This window comes from Carassius gibelio, chromosome B5 (genome assembly GCF_023724105.1).
Source record: "Carassius gibelio isolate Cgi1373 ecotype wild population from Czech Republic chromosome B5, carGib1.2-hapl.c, whole genome shotgun sequence".
Taxonomy (NCBI): Eukaryota; Metazoa; Chordata; class Actinopteri; order Cypriniformes; family Cyprinidae; genus Carassius; species Carassius gibelio.
In genome coordinates, this window is record NC_068400.1 from 31,410,930 (window position 1) to 31,438,330 (window position 27,401).

At 37.8% G+C, this 27,401-nt stretch overlaps 1 protein-coding gene across 6 annotated transcripts in view; it reads right to left on the bottom strand.

The window, feature by feature from the left end:
* LOC127957132 (spectrin beta chain, non-erythrocytic 1) overlaps positions 1-27,401 on the bottom strand; it is a 75,411-nt gene that overhangs the window by 40,588 nt on the left and 7,422 nt on the right. For 3 of the 6 annotated variants that reach the window (XM_052555524.1, XM_052555520.1, XM_052555521.1), the window contains one exon: positions 10,145-10,329. In XM_052555524.1, the coding sequence (XP_052411484.1) occupies positions 10,145-10,301 (157 nt within the window). In that variant the 5' untranslated portion in view covers positions 10,302-10,329. Of the gene's footprint in view, positions 1-5,233; positions 5,952-10,144; positions 10,330-11,249; positions 11,268-27,401 lie in introns of those variants that run through there. The other 3 variants (XM_052555522.1, XM_052555523.1, XM_052555525.1) reach the window with 3 other exon arrangements.

The following is a 27,401-nucleotide window of genomic DNA, read 5'->3' on the forward strand; positions in this document are numbered from 1 at the left end:
TTGACTGAAGAGTTTACTGAAGAGACTTAATGAAATGCTTCAGTACACATATGCTACATTTACAGAATTATGAAAGCAACTTTGACTCGCTACAGAACATGAATACCATATTTTCCAGCAGTCAACAGAAAACCTCAATGTACCTTAATTTGGTCAGCAGAAAATACCCAACCTACCATCTACATAACATAATGACTATAGCCAATGCAGTTATGATGCCTTCGAAACTAAAGGGATTTTCCCCCTCTAAAAATACACTAAAGGATGATTTAAGCAAGACACAGAGTCTCTGCAGGTCAACAGAGTTTACTTTTGTGTGTTTAAAAATGACAAGAGGAAGTCAAGATACATGAATGACCACACTTCTGGGATCATACTACACTGTTTGTTTCTTTGGGTTTTAGAGGATCAGAGTTGAGATGTTTGAGAATTAAGTTGACTTGCATGAAACAGAACATGCATGAACTAGCCCAAAACATCTCGGTAGCATTTCTAATAACAGTTGAAGAGCCATTAGCTTGTGCTGCGGGCAAGAACACTTACTTCAGTGAAGTACAGACATACCAGCTGGAGCCAAACTTTCTTACATCCGAGAGTGTGCTGCTACTGTACAGATCCACACAAAATGTCCCTACCTGCCATGCATGGCTTATACAGTCAGCAGAGATTGTCATGGGTTTGCAAGGAGCAAGAAGATTCTGACTGTTAACTTTACAACTTATAGTAAAGCCTGTTTTTCTAACAAAACACACAAAACTAATTTTTTGCTAGATATTTTGCTAGAATGTCTTTTTTATTTTTAATGCTAGAACTTTTTTATTAAATAAACTTACTTTTGAACATTAAAGCTTTGACATTTTTCACATATTTAAGATCAAGTGTCTTGCCAAACCACTTTACACACTTCCTCCAGTCCACATTCAAATGCCTAATCTAAACCAAAGTAAATTTCTCGTTTTTATTAGGCTTTGTGAACCTGTGCTTAACTTGCTTAACTTAAGTTGTTGTTAAAGTTTCTCTACACAATAAAACTAGCCTTTATTGGCCTTATTATCAAGTACTCTGTATTACTATTGGCTGAGGAGATCATTTAGTAGATAAACAAACCTGACTGTATACGCAAATCCACATATTCATGTACAATTATTCAAATACAGTGCCATTTATATACACACACACACATCATAGTAAGAACATCTGGACAGCAGAAGAATGTGAAGGAAGGTTTTTTTTTTTTTCCAGGAACAACTCACTGTGACTATCCCAAAATAAGTACAGAAAGTAAAATAAGATTTTGAAGAAATCGGTAACATCAACAGTGATAACAGGGAGAGTGAGAGAGTCTGCGGACTGCATTCAACAGACACTTCACAACAATAATGAATATTCTGTCAACGTTTAATTAACTTGACAGTTTTTTTTTCTGCAAAATGGAATATTTTTAATGTTTCAAATATTTTTGTTTTTGCAATGAGAGTGAATGAAGTATGAAACAACACAGAAACCCCATTGACTTTCATTCCATGGACAAAATATATTTTATGTTCCACAGAAGAAAGAATATTCAAATATTGAAAGTAAATATAGACAATTTTATTTTACTCTTGGGTGGAGAAAGAAAGATAAAGAAACAAAAGTAACATTCATATGTAAGAGCACCCAGGGATATAGCTCACAACTGATGGTATTCAGACAAATCTATATTATCTCATATGCTGATAAAGTAAATGTGGAAGTATGTGTGAGTTTCTGACTTTCTTCCCCCTTCACCCTTATCTGGTGGCTGTTAACATCCTTAACAGGCCTTTTTATTAAATACACTGACTTTTTTTTTTTTTTACCAAGGTGGTCTCAAATTCATGGCATCCTAGTAAATCTGTGTTTGTGTCTGTGTCTGTGTGTGTGTGTGTGAAGAATTTCTCTCTGTAATGAGTAGGAAGGAGGAGTACATGTTTACCTCTTCAGGGTGACTGACACTAGGGTAGAAAACCTTTTGAACCTAAGCACACTCACAAACACACACTGCTAATCAGAGTTTTGAGAATGATTTGTTTATGCTTGCTGATGTTCTCCAGCTTCACACTCCTAAGGTCACCACACTTCTGCTCTGGGTCACCATTTCCGCCTGCTTCTTCTGCTAGGATCTTCGACGGGTATCACACCCACAGCCAATTACTCAGATTTGAAAAATATTTAATACAAATATGTTATTATTTATAAAAAAAGAAAAAAGAAAAAAAAAGAAAAAAGAAATTAAAGATTTCCTGCAACTTTCTCACCTGCACTTATACACTGAATCAATCCATGTTTTTCCATGTAAAGTTTTTTACGTGATTATGCTAAATAAACAAAAAATGTGTAGGAGAAAGAAAAGGTGCTCTATTTTAAGGGTTCTGTATTTTAAAGGCTATTAAATACCTATAAATGTATATATAAAATGTATATATAAAACATCATTTTTTGCTTATAATAAAATAAATAACCCATATGCAAAATCCAATATTAATGTACAATATGTAAACAAAATATGTAGCCATTACCATAATGCAATCTGCACGTCAAATCCTTCACTTGCATTCTGTGTGGAAATCCGTTTACATTTTGACATAAAACTGGAGAAAACTGACGGTTTCAAAATCTTTCTTGTGTCATCTAGCTTTCATAAGCTGATTTATCGGCATTATATTTTGCATTGCATTTACATTTTACACACTGAGTTCACAAAGAATGGGGGGATTTAAAAAAAGAATGTTTGTAATGGAGAACTGAAACACTGATTTTTCCAAACGGTTTTGCAACGACAATGACACATTAAGTCCTTTAGGAGTGGCAACAACAACCTTGTGAGAAATGACTTATCCCATTCTAATCACTGCAGCACGCACAAACACCTGCATGCATGCATGCAATATTACTTTGCTGCAGGGATTTATTTAAATTAAGATAATGAATTACAACCACAACAGAGAAACTGGTGCTGCATCAAAAACATCCATTGAGAAGAACCAGCCTGACCAAGCATAAAGACCATGTCTGAGCAAGCCCCCTGATACAACACACCTGTACTTCTGAAAAATGTTTCAAAAAAGTCAGCCTAAGGGTAACCTGACCGGAATTACCAGTGTGGGAGAACATGAGAAGAGGGGAGGATCACAGGCTGCTTGAGCAGAAATGATAAACGAGACTCTGTGAATGTGTGTCAAATGCTGGTATGCGCCAGATTTCATGATGAAACTACAGTAACCATTAACACATACTGTATGTGACATGCTGTTTTCTCTCTTACTTTTGAATCTCCATGTCTTCTACTGACTCTTTTCCATCAGAACACTATCATGTGTTATGCACAGAACATTGGTGTTTGACATCCATCCACTTGCAGTCTGTCTAAACCAGTGGTTTCCAACCAGAGAGCCAGGGCCCAATTGGAGCTACAGCAAACTTACAAGAAGGCCTCAAGATTACTTAATTTTTTCAAATAAAACAAATCAATCATTAATTGTCATTTCTTACTGAAATTTACTCCCTCAAGAACTTCCCATGATCTTGTGTAAATAAGTCAGCCTAATTTGAAAAGTTTGATTTAGGGATATATAAATATTTACATTCATTAACTCTTATAACTCCATAGGCATTTAAGAATATAAATAAATATTAAAGAAACAGCTTCTAAAATATTCTATTGGGTAGAAATTTGACATCCCTATCCAGCAATTCATGAACGACTAGAAAAATCACGTGGCAATATTGTTTTGAACAATGGTGGGCCTTGGAGTCAAAACAATTGAGAACTACAGGTCTAGAGCTTTCTTTGTTAGAATAACAAAACATGTCAAAGAAATTTGAATTAAAACATTTTAAACAGTTTGAAAAAAACATGACTGGACTACTAGAGAATTTGCTTCTAGAAATCAGGTTTCATTTTAGGTATTTACTTGACACTCTAGAGGTGTGTGTGTGTTCATATTCAAGGCTTGTTTTTAAGATGTCATTCTTCCTTTACAATAGATAATGGCCCTGAAGAGTACAATGTTTGAGTCATTATCTCCCTGTTAACTGAGAAACACTCCCCGTGACCTCAAGCGCACACAAACACAGAAGATCAGATCTCACGTCATGTGGAGGGATTAGCAGAGTTCACACATGCTATGTAGCACCTCGTCTAAAAAGTGTGGTTTCAAAGAGGAAAAGAAAATACTAAATGAAAGATACACCCACGGAAAACAAACATCTTGAACGTTCTTCAGAATTAACTCTAAATGAATATACCCTAAATGAATTTTTATCCTCTCCTTTCCAGTCCTATTATCCTCTGAACTCCCCCTTCTTTTCTTTTTCCCTTACCCTCTGTTCCTTTCCACTCCTTTCCCACCTATGATCCTCTCCCCTCTTATCCTCTCTCTCCTACACCTTTCCGTTCTGATCGTCCCTCACTCCTATTTTAACAGAGTGTAATTTGGATCTGGGGCAAAAGCCCTGCGGTACCTGAAATAAGGCCACTCTCCAGGAGACCGGCACAGGTCTCTGTGTCTCTCTCTCTAATGCACAGGCATAAAAATAAATCATTGTAGGCCTATTTTCTCAACAGCACCATCTTTGGGTGCAGAGAGAGAGAGATAAGAGGAACGCTGATTATTTCTGCAACTAAATTCATTAGCCTCTGCAAATGACTTTTTTTTTCTCCACCTAATTTTGACAGTTATAAATGTTGAAGTGTTGTTAATTTAAATGTCACACATTCATTTGAGAACTTGAACAGGTCAGCAAGACAGCTTAGTTCGAAATCTATTTAATGTACTGTTGAAGTGATTTCAGTACATTTCTAATGTTTTAACTTGAAAATTAAAAAATACTGTACTACAGTCCTAATCTATCTATCTTCAACTGTTTTGAGAAATCATCTTCATGAAGATACTTGTTCATAAGCAGATTAATATTCATGAGTTAACCCACCATCAATTAGTGATTTCACAACCAGCACATCTGTGCACAACCAACTTTTTAAAAATAAGTGACGCAAACGTTAATGGGGTCAGTCTGTCAGGGGAAATGTGACTTTCAGTTAGATCTGGATGAGGTCAAATGAACCTTTTTAAATGTGACATTCAAGGTTGTTGACTGTCACAGGGGATTTATAAAATGGTTCAAAAAACAAAAGACAAGTTATTTGACATGGCTGAGCTACTCAAGAAAAGAGAAAGAGAATGAGGTCGCAAAGAACAAACAGTCTTACCTTGCAGCTGTTTGAAACGGCCCTCCAGGATGTTGGAATATTGCACCTGGTTCACAAAGGCAGCTGGCGAGAGACATGGCTCATGTTCACGTGGATCAAAATCCATGTCTCTTCTCTTACACTGTAACACTCAGTTGCTTTCACTGGGAACAGTCGCTCCAACCCTGACTCTCAACTTTTATCCAAAACAAATCGATCACTCCACAATAGTAGAGTCAGGAGTCATAAGCATGGCATGTAAGGTAAAAAAAAACACAAAGCAGACCAAGAAAAAAAGCTGCCAAATGTTTAACTTTCCTCAAAAGTCCCAAAAAAACCTTGGGTTTAGAAACGGAAACTCTCCAGGTGAGCGCGTGTATCCGAGCGTTTCGTCAGTGCATGCTAAACCGCGCCATTCTGCTTCATCCGTTTAAAAAAAAATCTTCCTTTAATGGACTCTCTCTCTCTCTTTCTTTTCTTTTTTTGCCAAAAAACGAAACCACATGCAGTTGAAGTGAAGAAAAGGGTATAGTAAAATCAACATGTTCTTCTTTCAGCGTTCTTCTCTTTAAACACAATCTTTTCTCAGTTCGATATCCTTCTTGCTCTCTCTCGGCCACTCGGATCAGACTGCGTGTGTCTGTGTGCACACGCACGCACGCACACACACCTTGTTTGAGTAAGCTCGCAGAACTAGCTGTGCTCAGCTTCCTAAGTAAACAAAGCCTCCTACTCTCTCTCTCTCTCTCTCTTGGTTTCTGAGCTTTGGCATTTGCATAAGGTGTGTGTGGGAGGAGCAAATCTCAGGCTGAGCACGTGAGAAAGACAGACGGAGGGAGGGTGAGGAGGTATGGGCTGAACCATTTCTGAAGGTGGACAGGGGGTGGAGTAGAGTTCAAGAGATGGGTGGTTTCAAAGGAGAGATGGGTGTGTGGGACCAGCCCATGGAGGTAATCAGATTGTCAGCAGAAATCATGAGTTTGGGCTTATTTTAGGAGTGCCTAGATTTTTATGTTAGGTAATATTATGTTTTAGTGATTTCTGTGGGTGTTCAACAGTTGTTAGACATTTAAAGGAGCAGTCCCAAAACCCAAAAATAAAAATTCTGTCATTAATTAGTCACCCTCGAGTCGTTCCAAACCCACAAGACTTTCGTTTATCTTCAGAACACAAATTAAGATATTTTTGATGCATTCCTTTTGGCTTGAACTGATTATAAAACTAAGAACATTATAAACTGTCTTAGGGCCGTTACATTTCCGACAAAGTGCTTGCCGTGTTTGACCAATCACAATGCACTAGGTCAGTTGGCCAATCAGAGCAGACTGTGCCTGTCAGAACGAGGGATGGCATAGAGGACATACATTAATGTACAGTATTTAAAAAATAAAGTGTTTTTTGAACATTAAACCATGTCATTAAAACATATTCTGTAACACTAAATAATGATCTTTAAAAAAGCATCATATGACCCCTTTAAAATGTAATTATAATAAAATACACTTAATCATATTTTGTATTTTAAATACGGTTACATGCATTTCATTACTCCCTGGCCCTGGTAGTACCCTTGCTGTCTATGGGAGGGTCAAAGAACTCTCAGAATGCATTAAAAATATCGTAATTTTTGTTCTGAAGATGAACGGTCGAACAGGTTTGGAATGACTTGAGGGTGAGTAATTAATGACAGAATTTTCATTTTTGGGTGAACTATACCTTTAACTTAATAACTCATGTCAAAAGTCCCTCTCTCTCTCTCTTTCTCAAGCACGCGCACAGATAAAATAAGACGTTAAGACAGGAAGGAAGTACTTGAGAAAGACTCAACAAGCGAGAGCTGTCTTTCTTCCTGTGCAAGTGTGTTTACCACCTCACACCCATAAACTGACAACATCAGCAGTGACAGAAAACTCATCTTATAATGCCTCCAAATGAATAAAAAAAACAATCTGTCATGTAAGTGCAGAATCTTAATCAAGAAAAAACCTTGAATAGAGCATTTCAAGCTTGCACAAATAGAACTGTAGGGCACACACTTTCACACATGCATTTCTTGTGTGTGCTGATTTTACAAGAGGAAGTGGTGTAATGAAGACCAGTCCAATGGCAGGTTGTGTTGATTAGCAAATGTCACTAGCAATGATCATCAAAGAGTAGAGGTCACAGGTCACACTATGGCCAGAAGCACTAGGGCAACAGTCAGCCAGCGTGTCACTTGAAGAAAGCATTTTAATCAAAGCAGACTCCAAATTCACACAAAATGGGAAGGTGAGATGGAGGGAGACTGATAGTAAACAGAAAAACCAACAAAAAATGAGTTCACTGTGCTACTGTATGTACAGTATGACTTGCATTTAACTTTAATAAAATGCTTTTATTAAACATGTTTATGTAATGAAAAAAGACAGAGCGTGAGATAGACAGAGGAGGACAGAAATGTCTGAGAACAGCTAAAGTTAACAGTGTATGGGTGTGAGATACATGAGCACTGGGCCTCTGAGACCCTCCTCTCTTCTGTCCTTCACGAGCTTCAAAAGATATTCTAATGCCGTATTATCAGTTTCCATTCCCCTACCAGCACATTCAGGAATAAACGTTTTGCCTTAAGTTTGTTGCGATTGATATGGTGGTTTTCACATGCTGGGTTCAATGCATAAAGACAACAGAAAGAACTAAACTTCTCTCAAGTGAAACAGTTATATAGACTGGCAGGTGTTGCTATCAACTACATTAAGCTCCATGTAACGAATGTCTTTTTTCCAGCCATTAATTATTTTATTTATGATACATTTTACCTTTGAGAATTAGCCTTGATAGTTTTGTTAAATTTAATGAACTCCTGGGGACCATTTTGTCCCCAAAACACACACACTGCCCTGAAGATAAGGTTAGGCTCTTCTCAGTCCCACTACATTCCCAGCACACATTTGTGTGGGCATGTGGCTTTGGAACAAGCCATGTTCTACGTAATAATGTCACAAACAAACATACATGTCAACTTGAATCACTTTCATTCAATATCCATTTAATATTCCTGCTAAAAAAATACATTTATAGTAGTTTATATTAGAATATATAAATAAAAAAACATTTCTCTGGATAAGTGTCATACATCATATAGTGCATTTTAAATGCATAACATTTACTATATAACAATATAGTATAATACTATAAAACAATAACAATTTACTATTACTAAAATATTGTAATATTTTATCTAGGCCTGTCGCGATAGTCGATAAATTAATTAATCGCACAATAAAAAAAATGAGCTTGATAATATTTTCAGCCACAATACTTTTTTTAAATTTGTTTTAATAAAATGTAACGTGTCATGATGTGGGGTTAGTCTGGAGCGCAGACTGTGGACAGCTTGAGGTAGAAAACACTCTCTCCCATGGCACAGATGTCCCAGGAATAAAGAGATAACGTCTCGCTAGAGTGACCAGCTTTGGGAAGCGCCTTTCATGCTTTTGGATGTTTGTGTCTCAAGTGATATTGCATTGTACTTGCACTACTGCCTTTTTTTAATACCGCGTAGCATATTTTGCAAGTAACTTCGTTGCCCTTTCTGTCGAAATGGGCATTTAAAAAACATTTTTAACTAGATGTGGTGCGGACAGGCCAGGAAAAAACAAGCGTGTCGCTTCCATTATGAGCTTGCATACCACATTTGAAATAACGAACGAGCACAAAAAAAAGACGTGATATATGAACGGCCCCTTCTTCGGTCAAAATGTTTACTTTCGGTTAACGGTTAGACGGTCAATATGAGCATCCCTAACTGGCATATAAACATAATATAACATACAAAATTAATAAATTTTAAGCCACACAAAGTCAAAATGTTGGTATTTCTTGCTCTGAATCTGCCATAAAATAAAATAAAAGTTTATTGATCTTTACAAAGGTGTACCTGCGTTATGCCATTATCAATATATTAGTTGAAACTGGTCTTAGAACGACCATATTATCGTTTATCGCGAGAATTTCTTGGACAATTTATCGTCCAGCAAAATTTGTTATCATGACAGGCCTAATTTTATCTAGCTTAATACTATATTGATTTATATCAAAATAAAACAAAGATTAATATATTTTAAAAACTTACAATAACACTTTTATTTGTAATATCTGCAAATGTTAAAATGCTTCATATATTTTGTCATTTTGATCTATTGTTGCATGCAGACATTTGGTGAATCTTGATTTCACAAATACCCAGCCAGTGACATTCAATTCCCAGGATCCAGTGACATTCAAATAAACGCAACTTTTAAAATCATAAATTGATGCATCATGTGCTTCAAATTATGATAAACATGTGTAAAAAACATGACAACAACTAGCTTTAAAACACCCAACAGCAGCAGAAAGAGAAACAATAAAAGAGATACAGCGGGTTATAAATTTGACATTAGAAAAGCCCTGGAGATGAGAGAGAGTGAGAGAGTGTCACAATGTTAATAACAGCACTGGAAAAATGTGGATATCAAGTCATTGCTTGTCAGAAGATGGTATCTCACTGCACTTTAACACACACATCAACTGCTGTGTTACACACTGACATCTATAAATAGAACATCTTCTAACAATGTAAAACCAGGTTCCATACTCAAAAACCATACTTGAAGCCTCTTTATTATTATAACTATATTATCATACAGTTCTCCAAGATCACTGCAAGAGAATGTTGAGGGTGTTTGTCTTAAAGTGGTTCAAGTGATTTTTTTTTTTCACACCCTGCCTTATGCCACCCCCTACTGGACACAATCATAAGTGCAACCTGTTGAAAACTAACTGATAAAAGCAAGCATGCAAACAAACATACACACACACACACACACACACACATTAAAACAAACAGGAAGCACACTGGTGCACAAACCAAACCTCCATTTGCACAAACTAGAATAAAAAAATGAAACTGACCTGCAAGAGCTTTAATGCGTGAACGCTCAAACAGACGTGCAGAACTGTTCTCATTATCCCACTCTGTTTCAGCTGCGAGGTCCCAGCGGTTGTTGATGTCGTTGTACTGCTGCTGGATCTCAACACTATCAAAATCAGTCGGTGATAGGGTGCTCATGGTCGCAGCTGGAAACTAAACAGCTGCCCTGGAAATCAGAGAGGAAGAAAAGTGAGATGACGACAAACAAGTCTCAAAAAATGTTAACAAGCAAAGGTGGAGGACAGGACATTGATCACATCCGCTACACCTTTTGCACGATTTTTCTTCAGGTTTATTCTGGTAAAGTGTTTCAAAATATAACATTGGGCGTGGGCGATATAACCAAAATCTTATATCACAATATGAATATCACGATAACAAAATACATCACAATGTAGTTTTAAAAAAAATATTAGAAAAAGGTTTTTGTTTTAAAATCTTTGATTCCATAGAATTTTCATAATCCTTATCACCAACGTCAATATCAAATTAATACAAGCCTAAAAAGAGACCAAAAAGGACCAAAAAAAAAAAAACTAAAGTCGCAAGCAATAGGACAAAAACACCTACAATAAATAAATGCTGCATATATTGTGTAAATTATTCTTCACAATGTTAATTCTATCTATCTAATTAACACTTGCATTTATAGATTCTATACATGTATATAAATATATCATTATTAATTTTTTTTTATTTATTCTTATTGAAGTTATAAAAGTGATTTATTCAAGAGCAGTGATAGATTTTCCTCTATATTATATATCCATTTTCTTTTTTAGCCGTTTACTCTCTCTTAAGACCTAAATCACTGTGTTTATGTGCATACTTGCAAAGACGAGGATTCTGAAGCATATAAGTGTTTATGTAAACTTTCAAAAATTTGCGCTCCTCTCACACAGAAACAGAGACGGTGCACATATATAGCTCTGTTGTTTGTTTCAACAGCTTAAAAATTGGTTGTTTTTAAAACTGCAGTGCTTCAAAAACGTGTGTCCATGCTACAGAACTAAGCACAGGAAGAAATAGTTAACACATGCAGATAAACTTAGATTAATTCAAATCTAAAACCAAAATACAGATTACATGAAATCCCTCGTGCCTTCCTTCAGGCTTCCTTCCTTCAATCCTTGGCGCTAATCCCACTAGAAAGATGAGTTCTTAGAGTCCAGAGATTCTGGAAGGAAAAAGAGAATTGCCTGTAGGACAAAGTTTATCCCATAAATATTTCACCGCTTTACAAACCTCCAGGGCCAAAATAGAGAAATAAAGAGCAGTTAAAATGTGCATCCCTCACACACTATTCTACTTCCATTTTTTATCTCTTTCACACTGAAACATACACCTGCACTCAAGGACACTGGACACTAAGGTGGTATGCATAGAAAACCATGAAACAATCAAGTCCAGCCAGAATATTTCTAAACCTTATCCTTTTGATGGGGAAAAGAGAAGAAAACACATAGGCTAGGTTCTAACATGGTGCGCACACCAAATCCAAACAACTAAGATACACTATCCTGTTCACTAAAATATGCTATTTGTAGCACTATGTAGAACATTTCCAAATCAGTTCCTTGTAAGGTTTCATTTCATCTGACCTAGAAGGCAGCTGTCTATGTCGGTGGCAGACAGGCAGGCGGGTCAATAGGTTTTGAAAAAGAATCACTGTGCATGCCTCAGAGGCAATTGTGGTCTGTGTGCATGGCTATATGGTGATTTGTTTAATGGCCTAAATCAGGGGAGGTATAAGAGCATGTGTTTTTGTTCATGTGGTAGGGAACAGCTTGTGTAGTTCACATATCAGCGTGAGCGAGCATGTGTCTACTATATGTCTCCGATCCTTCTCAGCAGGGTCTATCTTAAATCCACTAGCCTCACCCTGGACATCACATCACGACAGCTCCATCAGTCATAAAGGGAGAGTGGGGGACTGGACTCTAGAGGATACAGAGTGTCTTTCAGGGACACACAAACAAAGGAACCCCAGGTGCTCATGATGGTGAAATCTGTATTCACTGATGACCTTACGAGGGAATGAGATTTACAGTGCACTACAGTGATTTATAGACCTGGATTTATAGACCTGGTTTCATGTATTTTAGTTAACATTTGGAATGGAATATACTAGACAAAAAAATCTGGAAATGCCAAATGTTTCCCTCAAATTGTTTGATTGGGATATTTCCTATGTATGAGGACTTGCTGGAGTGTTCAGCAAACCTGTCACTGCTGCTAATGGCACAGAAACTACAGCTTTAAGAATACTAAACACATACTGTATGGAGGGGACAAGTGAAGCTGATCTAATGACTGCCACCAAGATAAATGTAATACTGTAAATATAGGGAAATAACACACTAACACCACTCAGACTCAAAGGTTAAATGAGTAATAGACAAAGTCAGAAAGATAGAACGATAGGCTATATAGAAACAGGTGTATGTGATATAGCAGAATGAATGTGTGTGAGTGCTAGCTTGTGTGCACAAGGCACACAGAGAGAGATAAACCCATACTTTGGAGAGATCTCAACCCAAACAAAGAGAGAAGGAGGGCTGTTTCCAATCCCATTAGTGTGTAGATTAAGGAAGTGCTGAAAATAGAGACTGGACATGGAGCAGTTATCCTGGATTACACGCACACACTTAGGGCCCTATGATTTCCATGATGCAGAAAACGTGGACGGAATCGCGGAATCCAGTCATAAAAACGGAATTCACAGTTTTAAATGGAATTTCATGGAATCTGTCAAATTTTTAATTAATTAAAAGTAGGTAATTACACTTAAATGAAATTGCGATATGGACCAGTATCTGTAACTTAAGCCACAAAGTCAATTTAAATATGAATCCTGCATGTTCTGCGTGACTCTGTTAATGAATGGTGCAGACGTGACATATCTTCCATGTTTTAATTTTAAAGGGGTCATATGGTGCGCTTTCAATGTTTCCTTTCTCTTTGGAGTGTTACAAGCTCTTGGTACATGGAGAAGATCTGTAAAGCTGCAAAGACTAAAGTCCAAAGATATCTTTATCAAAAGTTAAGACTCTACCAAAACCCCTTAAAACGTCTCATTCAAACACGCCCCCACATCTATGTCACTATGTGGAAATATTTGCGTAATGCCACCAAAATGTTCACGCAAAGAAAGAAGGCGTGGTTTCAGTAACCGCAGTTAACGTTGAAGCAGCCATGCCAGGGAGATGACGTGTGTATCTAGGTGAAAGAGTGAAAGAGAGAGGGGGTCACACAGTGGAGTCAGCAGTTTTAACTGTCCGTTGCTTGTGTACTACAAACACATACGAGCTTCATCACTGTGTCTGTCACGCCACTTTGTTCCCCTTTGGGCTTGAACTGATAAAACTAAGGACATTATTAACGGTCTTTACATTTATTTAAAAAGATTAAGCTTGCGATTATGGAAAGGGGAATTATATTTCTGACGAGTGCTTGCGGTGTTCGGCCAATCATAATGCACTGGATCAGTTGGACAATCAGGGTTGACTGCACTTGTCAGAAGGAGGGACTTTGTAGAAAACTACACGTTTGAGAGAGGCGGGGCATAGAAGACCTACAATAATGTACAGTTTTTGAAAAATAATGTGTTTTTTGAACATTAAAGCATGTCAACATATTCTGTTACACCAAATATATACAATAATGATCTTTAAAAAAAAGCATCATATGACCCCTTTAATAGTAAATCAAAAAAATGAATTTAGTTGTTTTATGCATTCAAATAATTAGACATGCTAAAAAAAGAATTTGGTAACAATAAAAAAATATGGTGAGAAAAATTAAAACGTCATAGGGCCCTAAATATGTAATTTTTGTTCAACTTTTATTAAACTGATGTGAAAATGTATAAGTTTCATGGTTTTAATTAATTAGACTTGCTTTTTGATCAATTAATAAACTTTAATTTAAAATTAAAACTAAAAACTTAAATTTAGTTGAGAAAAATTAAAACAGAAAAAAACAGAAACCAGAAAAATGGAAATGGAAATAACGGAATTTGGAAAAAAATTAAAACGGAATTTAGGAACAAATAAAAAGGATTTCATAGGGCCATACTCACCACTCTAGCGCCTCTGTAACTGACAAAACATTCAGACATCTCCTCTGTCAAATATCTATCAGACAGGTTCCTAAAATCAGCACTTTTATTTGCTTAGCTCTCAGCCGCAGTTTTATAACACCATTGACCATGCTTTATGTTACTGTGCTTCAATGAAACGGGGTTTCATACATTATTCTGTTTCAGGTTGTTCAGAATGTACAGCTAGTCACACTAAAGAATGAAACCCTGACTGACAAAACATTGTTGAGATGTTTTAGTATCCTGATTCAAAAATTCTGAGTTAATTTATGCATAACAGCCTTTCTTCAGACATAATACAGTTTCAATTATCATATCTCGGCATATGGCAAATTCCTGCAGAATAAAAACAATAACATATAATTTTCTTTGTTGCCTGACTGTAGCTCTTATTCATTAAAGCATTTGTCTTCATGTAAATGGAAATTTAAGTAATACTTCAGTCAAAAACAAACATTCTAATCCGAACCGGTTTAATTTTCCTCAGTCTATGAAGCAAATAATTAGGTGTTAGGCAGAATACCCAAAATGCAATTTCTATACAATGAAAACGTAAGGTGATTTATACTGCTAGGAGCCAAAAAGGACAAAAAGTAGCATAAATGAAGGACTTTTTGTTGGTCAGAAAATGATTCAAGCCTGTACCTTATCAAGATCCTCATGTTGAGGTAACAATAGATAAAAGTCCTTAGTCCCAGGACAGAAATGGCAGGTCAGTCAACCATTCTGTTCATGCATATACCCAAACACACACACACACACAGACAGAAAAACTCCCCTGAGAACAGGGACTCAGGTGCAGCCATTCCAGACAAAACAGTTCCCTCCTCCCAAATCTCTTTAACCTGCTCTACTGTTCATCTTCAAAAAGCTGCTTGAAGGGTGCTGAGGAGTGTTAAAATCACTCGCAATAATCCCAATCTGGTTTGGTGGGGCTGGGGTGGGGGAGGATCAGACAAATATACCAATCCAGCCCATGACACTGTGTGTGTCTGTGAAGAAGGGGATAAATAGGTCTATAGTAGTGAGAAGAGAAAGGTAGAAAAGACATGAACAAAAAGACACTAACAGTGTCCTAAAAATCCAATGAACCACTCCAATCCAGCATCTTGTTTTTTTTACACATAAATGGCACTATCAGTGAGCTTGAATACGGTAGTGGAAAATGCATTTCTGAAAAAAAAAAAAAAACATTAAATTCTAAATAAACAACTCATCCTAATGTAATTAGGCTACTGTAATTGTTAAACATAAATAACGCATGCATGTCAAACAAAGCACAAAATGGTATTTGTCAAACATCAAAATAAAGTCTAAATCACAAAATCCGACATTGATCAAAAACAGCCTTTTTAACTGGACCAAAAAAAAAATCACATCACAGCTCAGAACAGAAATGTGTGTTTATGCCTTTAGTCTAGGCTGCAGAACATCCTGCCCTTTCATTAACATTTAATCATTTAAACTGCTTTGCTGCTTATTTGCCAAGAAGTACAGTTTATTGGAGCAGAACTCCAATAAGAATAACTGAGAACTGCATGCAAAGTCATCAATATGATATTGATATTCTGACATTAGACCACATCTGGAATATGACATCACTCTCACACTAAATTTAGACAGGTAATGAGTACAAAAAACACCTAATTATATTTCTAAAAACTATTTGCCGCCAGTAGCTTGCAACTCTGGCATTTGAATATTTTCATTTATGTGTATCTAACTAAAAGTATCAGCAAATAAATTAATTTTAATGGTCATTTCAATTCCGTTCACACACACAAAAAAAGAAACAAGAGACAGATGCTCAGGCTTGGTCATTCTAATTGTCTATTAGATTCCTTCTACTATAGACAAGATGACAAAAGAAGAAGAGGAAATCAATAAAGTTTTAAGGGCAAGTAGGCCTATGTGTGTGACTGCTCCTCCTGCACAGAGTATGCCTGCAGGGTCCAGACTAAACACGACACACACTTAGGCCTTTGTTAGAGCATCTATCTTTTCAGATGGGTATTCGCCACTAAGAAAAGAATTCACACTCAATGACAAATGGTGTTGCTATAACTGTATTTTACTAGTATCGTACATAAGAGAAGAGGAAAATGTAACCCCTACTCAACTGTGCTGTCCTCATTTTTGCCAATGACTGTCTAATGTAAAATATTACCAAAAGAGCCCTGTAGAATATGACTGGCAGCAATATAGGGATATAGGGCTGAAAAAAAAAAAAAAAAAAAAAAAAAAAAAATCGGTGAATCGATGCATCGCAATTCTCTCTTTAACAATACTGGTTACATTCTGAGAATTTCAGAATCGATTCTGAGCTTAGTTTTTAACCAGATGCGCAATGATGCTGAGTTTGCTTTAGAAACGCCCGTACCCTGCTTGCTTCCAATTCCTCACACACATACACCACTCTAACCTTCCGTAAAAGAATCTTTCATAAAAGTTTGGAAAGGTTGAAGCGAATTACAAGGACATTCATAGACTTCATTGCACAGGATGCGCTGTGAAAGACGTACGCTTTGTTTGATGTAACACTAAGTTCTCGCCCATCTGTATTTTCCTTACAAATGCTCTACGAATTCATTATTTACATGGTAAGGAATGCAGTGGACTTATACATTTAAAATATGAACCTCACTAACAGAAGGCTGCTTTCAATTTCAAAAGCTGACGCACTTTGTTTGTGAAGACTGCTCGAACATGCGGCTGTGCGCGCAAAATTTATGCAAACAGTCAGTCATTATGGTTGCCACCCTGTCCCTTAAAATATGGAATTGTCCTATATTTAATGCTAAAGGACCAACAAATATTTGAATGAATAAGAATTTTGCACTGTTTATAATACTAATAGCAATTATAATGAAATAAATTTCATAAGAAGTTGGCTAAAAGAGAAGCCCATTTACACAATTTTGGCGTTCCGTGGTTAGGGTTTGTTTTCTTCCCATTCTTCCATTTCTGCCTTGTCATTTGTACTTATTCAGTGTAAAAATGCTGCCATCTTAAATTACATTCAAATTAGAATTGACTACTCCTGAGTTTGAGATTAAATGACTCCTGACTCAATTAATCAATAGCGAATCAGATGTTTGTTGTTGTGTGCAGAGAGGGCAATGCAATAGACAGCTTCTGAATAGAGGAACAGGAAACTCTTTCTCTTCTCTAAAGATATAATTAACTAACGCCTACTCACCAGATGAAATCTGATAAAGTTTCCTTGTCTGTTGCCAATGGCTACTAGATTTTTTTGCAATTGTGGCCATTTTAGTGTAGAGCTCTGTGCAGATGAGATAATTTAATTATGTTATTTCATAACAGCTTATGTGTTATCACAATATTCTAATTAAACTTTATTTTATTCTTTTTACTTTTTAAATCATATGCTCACACACAATTGGACCTAAGAGCACCAACATCACCACGTAACAGCCTTTATTTTTGAGTGGAAAATAATTTCTTCACAGCCTTACCTCCATTACTTTAACTTTCCTTTCACTGGGTCTCAGCTGGCTGATCTGTTTTTGGCTGCACACTTTTAATAAAAGAGATTGAATAAGAGACCACATGCCTCATGGGCATTGTGTGTGTGCGCGCGCGAGTTCTTCTGTTGTCCTCCTCTTGATGGTCTTTCATATTGGCACCTATAATCAACGAATCAACGACTGGCAGACGATCTGAACGAGTTTTACTGCAGGTTTGAAAGAACACCCATCACCTGCCCTGAACGCCTCCCCACAAAACCATTCACACCCTTCACAACTCCTGCAACCAGCCCTGAATGCCTCTCCAAACTACCGTTCACACCATTACCAGCTCCTGCAACCCATCCTGAACACCTCTCCAATCAAGCACTCTCACCATTCTCACCTCCTGCATCCCCCCTCTCCCCCACACCTGCAATTCAGATCAGCGAGGATGCGGTGCGCCAGGTCTTCCGGAAGCAGAAAAGGAAAAAAGCACCAGGCCCAGATTGTGTTACACCAGCCTGTCTGAAATCCTGTGCTGACCAGCTGGCCCCCATCTTCACACAGATCTTCAACAGATCGCTGGAGCTGTGCGAAGTCCCTTCATGCCTCAAACGTTCCACCATCATCCCCATCCCTAAGAAACCCAAAATTACAGGACTAAATGACTACAGGCCTGTGGCTCTAACGTCTGTAGTCATGAAGTCATTTGAAAAACTGGTGCTGGGCCACCTGAAGGACATCACTGGGCCCTTGCTGGATCCTCTTCAGTTTGCCTACAGAGCAAACAGGTCTGTGGACGATGCAGTAAACATTGGACTGCATTATGTTCTGCAACACCTAGACAGACCGGGGACTTATGTGAGGATCCTGTTTGTGGACTTCAGCTCGGCCTTCAACACGATCATCCCAAACCTCCTCCTGCCCAAACTAAATCAGCTCTCCGTGCCCACCTCAGTCTGTCAGTGGATCAACAGCTTCCTGACAGACAGGCAGCAGCTAGTGAGGCTGGGAAAATACACATCCAGCACCCGTACAATCAGCACCGGAGCTCCCCAGGGCTGCGTTCTCTCCCCACTGCTCTTCTCCCTGTACACCAACGATTGCACATCTAAGGACCCCTCTGTCAAGCTCCTGAAGTTTGCAGATGACACCACACTCATCGGCCTCATTCAGGACGGTGACGAGTCTGCTTACAGACAGGAGGTAAAAGAGCTGGCTGTCTGGTGCAGTCTCAACAACCTGGAGCTTAACACCCTCAAAACAGTGGAGATGATCGTGGACTTCAGGAGAAACCCCCCTGCACTCTCCCCACTCACCATCATGAACAGCACTGTGACTGCAGTGGAGTCTTTCAGGTTCCTGGGAACCACTATCTCTCAGGACCTGAAGTGGGACATTCACATTGACTCCATCGTGAAAAAGGCCCAGCAGAGGTTGTACTTTCTCCGCCAGCTGAGGAAGTTTAACCTGCCACAGGAGCTGCTGAAACAGTTCTACTCCACCATCATTGAATCCATCCTCTGCACTTCAGTAACTGTATGGTTCAGCTCAGCTTCTAAATCTGACCTCAGAAGACTACAGAGAGTAGTCCGGACTGCTGAGCGAATCATCGGTACAACCCTCCCATCTATTCAAGAACTGTACTTATCCAGAGTGAGAAAAAGGGCTGTCAAAATCACTCTGGACCCCTCACATCCAGCACACTCCCTCTTTGAACTGTTGCCATCTGGTCGACGCTACAGAGCACTGAGCACTAGAACGACCAGACACAGGACCAGTTTCTTCCCTCACGCAATCCATCTTATGAACAGCTTATAATAACGGCGGACACACTACACTTTATATTTATATACACACACACTTTATTTATCTAACACACATACTTAGTATACACTTAAATTTTGCACACAATATATATGTACATACATAACTTCATTTTGTAATATACTTGCCTACAATTGTCATTTGTATATTGTTATTCACTATCTACTTATTTGTATTTTTTATTCTTTTATTATGTGTTTTATGTTCTGTCGCTGTCATTCTGTTGTACTGCGGAGCTTCTGTCACGAAAACAAATTCCTCGTATGTGTAAACATACCTGGCAATAAAGCTCATTCTGATTCTGATTCTGATACTGCCACAGAAATGGCCTCTATTTTCTTCCTGTTTGTGTCCTCTTTCTCTCGCAATTGAGTACTGCTAGAGTACATGATCATTGCACTGACTGAATGTATATGAAAAGAGAGAGAAAAAAAACACTCCTATTCACATGCACACCACCATTCTCCTATGTAAATGCATGTTCTGCAGACCCTGTTATGTAATTCTGGTTTTAGTTTGTCAGTACTCTAATGTGTGATCTAAGTAGGCATGGGCCGATTACCGGTTTCAAGGCATACCACGATTTGAAAATTTCACAGTTTAAAAACCACTACTATTTTCCATTTTACGGTTCCTGCGGTATGTGCCGTTTTCCATGTCTCCTCAATGACTGAAGGAGTAGGAATCCCTCAGGGCAATGTGCAGTGTAGAGAGTAACACTGACCCTTCCTCCTCCTGTTGTGAGCAAGTCACATGATTGTAGGATGGACAGACATAAGGCCCGGGTACACTTCACATTCAGCGTTCCTTTCAGTCTCGCGCACAGCCGCGTCCTCACAGCTTTCAAAAGTATATACTAAACCGCAGATGAGTGCGGCTGGATGAGCTCACATACTCAGTACCACGGGGTGCACGGCTGTCCGCGAGCCCTCTTGATGATGAAAATAACTTAATGCCGTCAGTGCACGGACGGCCGAAAAATACTTTATGTGATCGGCAACCGGACGTTTTTTGCCTTATCGCAACTCTCGGTTCTGGACTTGCACAAACATTGCAATGTTATCATTTTCCAAAATGTCATTTATGTGAAAATATGAACTATTGAAAGGTCTATATGAATGGTCTACATAAGGGTCTACATGACTGTATATTGGTCTATATTGAGCGTCTATATAAATGTATTTCTGAGGGGAGCTGACTGTCTTCTGAAAAGTTTACGTGGTATAATTTCAAAAAGCTTGTCAGAACATTCTGTTTTTGCTTCAAATTGGATTATTAAATAAAATTATGAGTATGATTATTATTATAATTATGATATGTATATGAATTATATAACTAAAAATTCATAACTGCAATTACAGATTTAGGTTAAATAAAGATGTCAGTCTTTATTTTTAGGAAACAAATCAAAGAAAAAAAAACAAATTCTACTGTTTCTAATATTCGATATGTTGCTCAAAATCAAAAAATAGTGTCCAGTAGGGCTGCACGATATTGGGAAAAAATTACATTGTGACATTTTAATTTTCATTTAACAATGAAGGCTATAGCCTAAATGTTGAAATTAACAATGTTGTAGAAGTGCAGTTTAATAATAGTAAATGTTAATGTAGTTAAAGAGTTTAATAAATAGAACAATACTGTAAAGTGTTACAGATTTTTTTTATACACCAATTCGACCGCTGTCGTGCGCTCTCTCTCTCGCTCTCTCCTCGTTCTTATATGCGCCCTGTTAAACTGACAGGACTTAAAAACACATGCAAATGATAAACTTTCACTATGATGGTTAAGCTGTGCAATTAATCCGCGAATCACATTCGTCAAGGGCCGGGGAAAAACTGGCCCGTACGGTTCATGAATAACGGATCAACTACAACAGCCTACATCGCACATCCTGCGATGTGACTATTGTGGATTCGTACATTGCAATATCGATGCTTAAACGACACATCGTGCAGCCCAAGTGTCAAGCAGAATTTTTTTTCCCAGTCATTTAAAAATAACATATTTCAGAGCTGTAACAACAATACTGTGATAATGTGACACCGTGATATTTTTGCTTAAGGTTATCATACCATCAAAATCTCATACCAGCCCATGCCTAGATCTGAGTTCAGTAAAACTGATCAGTTAACTATCATTTTCACAATCCACACAACACCACCACAATGAGATTATGCAGCACCTAAAAATAGGCCAGGGCTCCAGACTAACATTTGTAAGCAGTGGCACGAACGGCAATAATTCTACAGATGGTGGCACCAGCAGCAGATTTGGTAGCGCTGGGGGAGGTGTGCGTTGTTTTGTTTTTTTAAATACAGTACAGTTGCAGCAGTATTTCCACGTGAGCCAGGTACGGCATGGCACAATTGCAAATCGTTCTCTGCCCGGAATTCTCGGCAGTGCTGTTAGAGTGCGTGAAGTCACCACTTTCTGTTTCCATTCTCTGAGCATACAAGTCCTTGTGAGGCTAGCTGCTTCCGGCTTGAGCTGTTCTGTAGTTTATTAAAAGTTTAATAATTCTGTCCATATTGCACCAAATTGCAGCACTTCACTCCCTTTGGTCCACAGCAACACACCCGCCACGTTGACTGGATGAACGGTTCTCGACATAAAATTATACATTGCATATAAAAATGCAAACACATCGACAGACACGCAGAGATTCCTGCGTTTATTAGAGAGAAGAATATGTTCAGCCTCTCCCTCCGAAGCTTCGAATATTCAGTGTTGATTACAACCAAAGCTTCGAAGCTCAAAAAATGGTATTCGGACCAGCCCTATCACGTATATGCACACTCAGATTTGCTGTAATAAGATTAGTCTGCCTCGCGCTCACTAACACACACTGACCCTGTTAGAACGGGAGTATTATCACACAACACTGTAGACACAGACAAATTCCTCTTACTGCCTGAGCAGGTAAATCAAGAGCAGATGAGATGCTTTCATCCTGCTGATGTCTGATCAGAGCACTGTGCTAAACCACACACAATATCAGCAACATTTCAGCCCCCTCCGAACATTAGTGGTCCTTTTCAGAGCAACTAAAATGAGATAATGATTTGAACTGTGCCCTTGAGAGCTGACATGGACTGTAGTCAGCCCCTGTCAAATGGTATGATGTGATGTATTTGCACTACTACAACCTGGAACAGCCAAGAAAATTGATCTTCATAATAGGTTTGCCCTTACCTAAACTGAAACCAGCACCCACCGTGTAAAAAACCTAGATTCTTACCCACTAGGGTTTACAAAGACATCTTCATGATAAAAGTAGGTCCATTTAAAGCAGTGGTCATGGCCATAATAAGAATATGATAATTGCAGAATTTGATCAAAAGTTAACAACCCATCAACAATATCAAGGGACAATATTTTTTCTTCCTTTTTTTGCTTATTTATCAAGGTTTCAGTGGCCACTGGGCACATTCCAGCTGGTCTCAGCTATATACAGCACACCCACAGACATTCAGAGACCATCTGATGCATACTGCACACAAAATGACTACAGGGTACAATGTTAACAGGCTGCAATGAGTGCATCAGAGAAAAGAGAAAAAAGAAAAAGAAAGAGAAAAAAACACCTATTATTAGGATTTTACTTGTTTTGTAAGTTTTATAGCCTTGAATATTTGAAAAATACCAGAAATGCAACAATGTAAAAATTCTGAACAATACAAACAAGATTATTATTATTTTTGTTAGCAAATAAAGTAGATATTATATATAAATAATCCCTCATATATACAAACATTTAATTCCTCTAGAAATTCTGATTTTACCAGCTCCTTGTTGAGAAAGATAATGTAGGTCAAAATTGCGGGTCAGTGCCAAAAAGAATGTCTGTGTGCATGCAGCATGAGCTAGTGACTAAACGTGTGTGCGTGAGGTACACTGAAGACAATGTGCAATGATAACCTACCAGCAATGTTAAGATTATTTTAATATATTAGAATGAGTACATTACAATATAAATTTATTAGAAGGAGTACATTATTATTTATGGGCTTAAAAAACAAGATGCAAACAATCAAAATATTGTACCTGACAGGTAGTGCACGATGTAAACATAAAACATATGTCATTACCTATATTGTATTATGCACTGAACAAAAAAATGCAACTACACATTTTCCAGTTTACGAAACCCTTTGAGTCTCCAAAACAAAACAAAAAATTATATTTTCTTGAAACTACACAAAAATCCTTTTAAAGACAAACAAATTTACCCCAACTAGTCAAACACAGTTGTCTGAACAAAGAATTTCATATTTTTGAAATGTTAAGGCTTTGTGAGTTCTAGGGCTGTCAAAAAAATTTGAATTTCCAATATTCGTCGAATAAAATAAAAAAAAAATCCACATTTGAATGCTAAGATGTTGCATTCAAATTTTAGATGTCCGTTAAGGAGGCAGCTTCGGGCCCGCCTCGGGTATACTTCACATTCCACGTTTTGTTCCGCCTCACACACAGCCTCATCGGCACAGCTTTCAGAAGGCAGACGAGCTCAACAAGCAGTACCACTTCTGTCATCATTCACCTCGTGCGTGCGCTATTGATAGCAGCGCACCCCGTCCGCCTGAAGGCACCTTTTTGAGACCGCGAGGACGGATGCGCAAGCTGTCTGCGAGCCCTCTTGATGGCGAAAATCACATAATGCGGACGGTGCGAAGATGCGGATGGTCAAATTATACTTTTTATAAAGTATATACTTTATCAGTGGCACATGAGATGCGATGACAATATAAAAATGTTATTGCATTATAATGTTTTTGTCATCATATACAGTTGAAGCAACTAGATGCAGCGCTGCTGTATGGAGACAAAAGAGTCTCAATAAAGATAAATGCACACACTACATTCACATATGCACACATAGGATTCATACATGCACACACATAATTCATAAACACACACACAGGATACACAAATGCACACACAAAATTTAAAAAGCACAGAAGATTCACAAATGCTTACAAAATTCAGAAATGCACACAAAATTCAGAAATGCACACACAATTCAGAAATGCAAACAACATTTACAAATGCACTCAAGATTCACAAATGCACAGGACAAGATTCACAAAAGGTATTTCTGATGCACACACACATATATCTTGATTTACAAACTGCATGCGGTCTGTGAACTTCACTGCATTTGTGTGTGAATTTTGAGACTCCTCTGACTTGGCTCGACACACAAATGCCTTTTTGAAACAGGGAATGATCTGCAACCAATCAGATATCTCCCTTGTTTGAGCCAATCACAAGAATGCACCCCACGTGGGGGATTGTTTACTTATAAGCCAATCAGCGAACAGCGACTCACATTCCTCAGCGAATGATTCTCTTACCTCACGCAGCCGGCGACCAACTTTGCGCAGCAGGAGACTCACTTTCTGCAGCCAGAGATTCACCTTCCTCTCGCAGCGAACAACTCACTTTCCTCACGAGTCACGCAGCGAGCGACTCACTTTCCTCAGCGAACGACTCACTTTCCTCACGCAGCGAACGACTCACATTTCTCACGAGTCAGGCAGCGAGCGACTCACTTTCCTCACGAGTCACACAGCGAGTGACTCACTTTCCTCAGCGAACGATTCACTTTCCTCACCCAGCGAGGTTGAGCGAACGATTCCCTTTCCTCACGCAGCGGCGACTCACTTTGCGCAGCCGGAGAGTCACTTTCCTCTCTCAGCGGACCACTGATTTTTTCTTCATGTAGGGACCGAATATTATAATTAAAGTGACTTCTATATTGCATCCAAAATTATATTTAGATATATTTAAAATATTAAAAAAAAAGTGTAAAAATGTTTTTTTTATTTTCATTAAAATATTTCAATAAAATGAAATAATTGCCTATTGCAAATTTATGAATCCATGGCTAACTTTTGTTCTGCAGTCACAGTCTGGTAAATATGTATTGAGACATTTAAAAAATGTAAAAAATAAAAATAAAAATAAACCTGAATTGTAATCTAAACATCCCATACAATTTCATAAATAAGTAGGCTATAATATGCCGCACCACAGGCATATCGCGCTGTGTGAAAGCGTTCATGTGATTGGCTTATAAGTTAACAACCACGTGGAGTGCGTTCTTGTGATTGGCTAAAAGAAGGTAGGCATCTGATTGGTTGCTGATCATTCCATGCATTTGTGTGTCGAGCCAAGTCAGAGGAGTCTCAAAATTCACACACAAATGCAGTGAAGTTCACAGACCGCATGCAGTTTGTAAATCAAGATATATGTGTGTGCGCATCAGAAATACATTTGTGAATCTTGTTCTGTGCATTTGTGAATCTTGAGTGCATTTGTAAATGTTGTAAGCTGAATTGTGTGTGTATTTCTGAATTTTGTGTGCATTTGTGAATTTTGTGTGCATTTGTGTATCCTGTGTGTGTATTTATGAATCATGTGTGTGCATGTATGAATCCTGTGTGTGCATGTATGAATCCTGTGTGTGCATGTATGAATCCTGTGTGTGCATGTATGAATCCTGTGTGTGCATATGTGAATGTAGTGTGTGCATTTATCTTTATTGAGACTCTTTTGGCTCCATACTGCTGCAATGTTCAATCAAAATATTGCGGAAAGAGAGAATGTGGAGAAGATCTTGTTTATGTCAAAACTGGAACCAAGTCATTCACACAGAACGCATATTTCATGTATTTTCTAGAGAGGGACATCTTCTATTACCGTTGCACTCGCGTCTAACACAATAGAGCCGCATGTTTAGAAAGCCATGTAAAATTAACCCTCTAAGAGCCAAAGTCGCAAAATTGCGACAAGACGTCATACTTAGTAAAACAGACTGTAGTTCCTTATATGGTGTATTATCTGATTTGTATTCCCTCTGCGCTGTGCCATGCAATGAATGAGAGGAAGCATGCTCTCAAGAACTACGAACTGTGTCACATAGATACCTGATTGGGCAGATAGCTGGTCAACTGATCAAAAAATAGGCACATGTATTTTACTATGGCACAGTAATATAGTAATAATGTGCTGTGTGTGTGTCAGTGATGCGCGGGTTGATCCAAAATGAGCGGGTGCCTGCGGTCACCCGCGGTTGCCCGCGGTTACGAGTCATCCAAAAATATTTTTAATGATATTCGGGTCGCGGTCGGTCGGGTCGTTTGAAATATAGATGCCAATTAAACCTTTGTAATTAATATAGTACTAGACACAATTTTGAAATACATAGGCTAGTCCTACACTTTATTGGCTGAATAACTGGCGCAAATTCCTGAATAAATGTATAATCAAGTGAAACATTATGAAGTTTCAGTAACAATATACAATACTATACCATTCAAAAGCTTGATGTAAATAATATAAGTGTAACAAATAAATGTGACTGTAACAAATGTAATAATGCTGTTCTTTCAATTTATTCCCCCAATAAACCTGAAAAATATTCTCAACTCTCTTCAACATTAATTATAATAATAATAATAATGATGATAATGATGATAATAATAACAATAAATGTTTTTTTTTTTTTTTAGAAAATCAGATTGTTAAGATAAAGATTTTCGTTTTCTATAAATTGTATCTTAATTTTGATCAATGTTTTATCAATCAATTGCCCGTATTTTATAAATAAGAAGCAAATATATAACAGACAATGTAATGAGGCGCCGGCAGGATCACTTGCATGTGACCTGGAGGGTGCCGAAACTCAGTGTGTGGCTCACGGATTTGAGAAATATAAGGCAATCTATTACAGAAAGCTTGAAATGTCTACTTTTAAATGAAAATATTAAAACCAAAATAAATAGGCTACTCTCTGATTATGTAATCCATATGAAATGTGCATTTCTCTCTGGC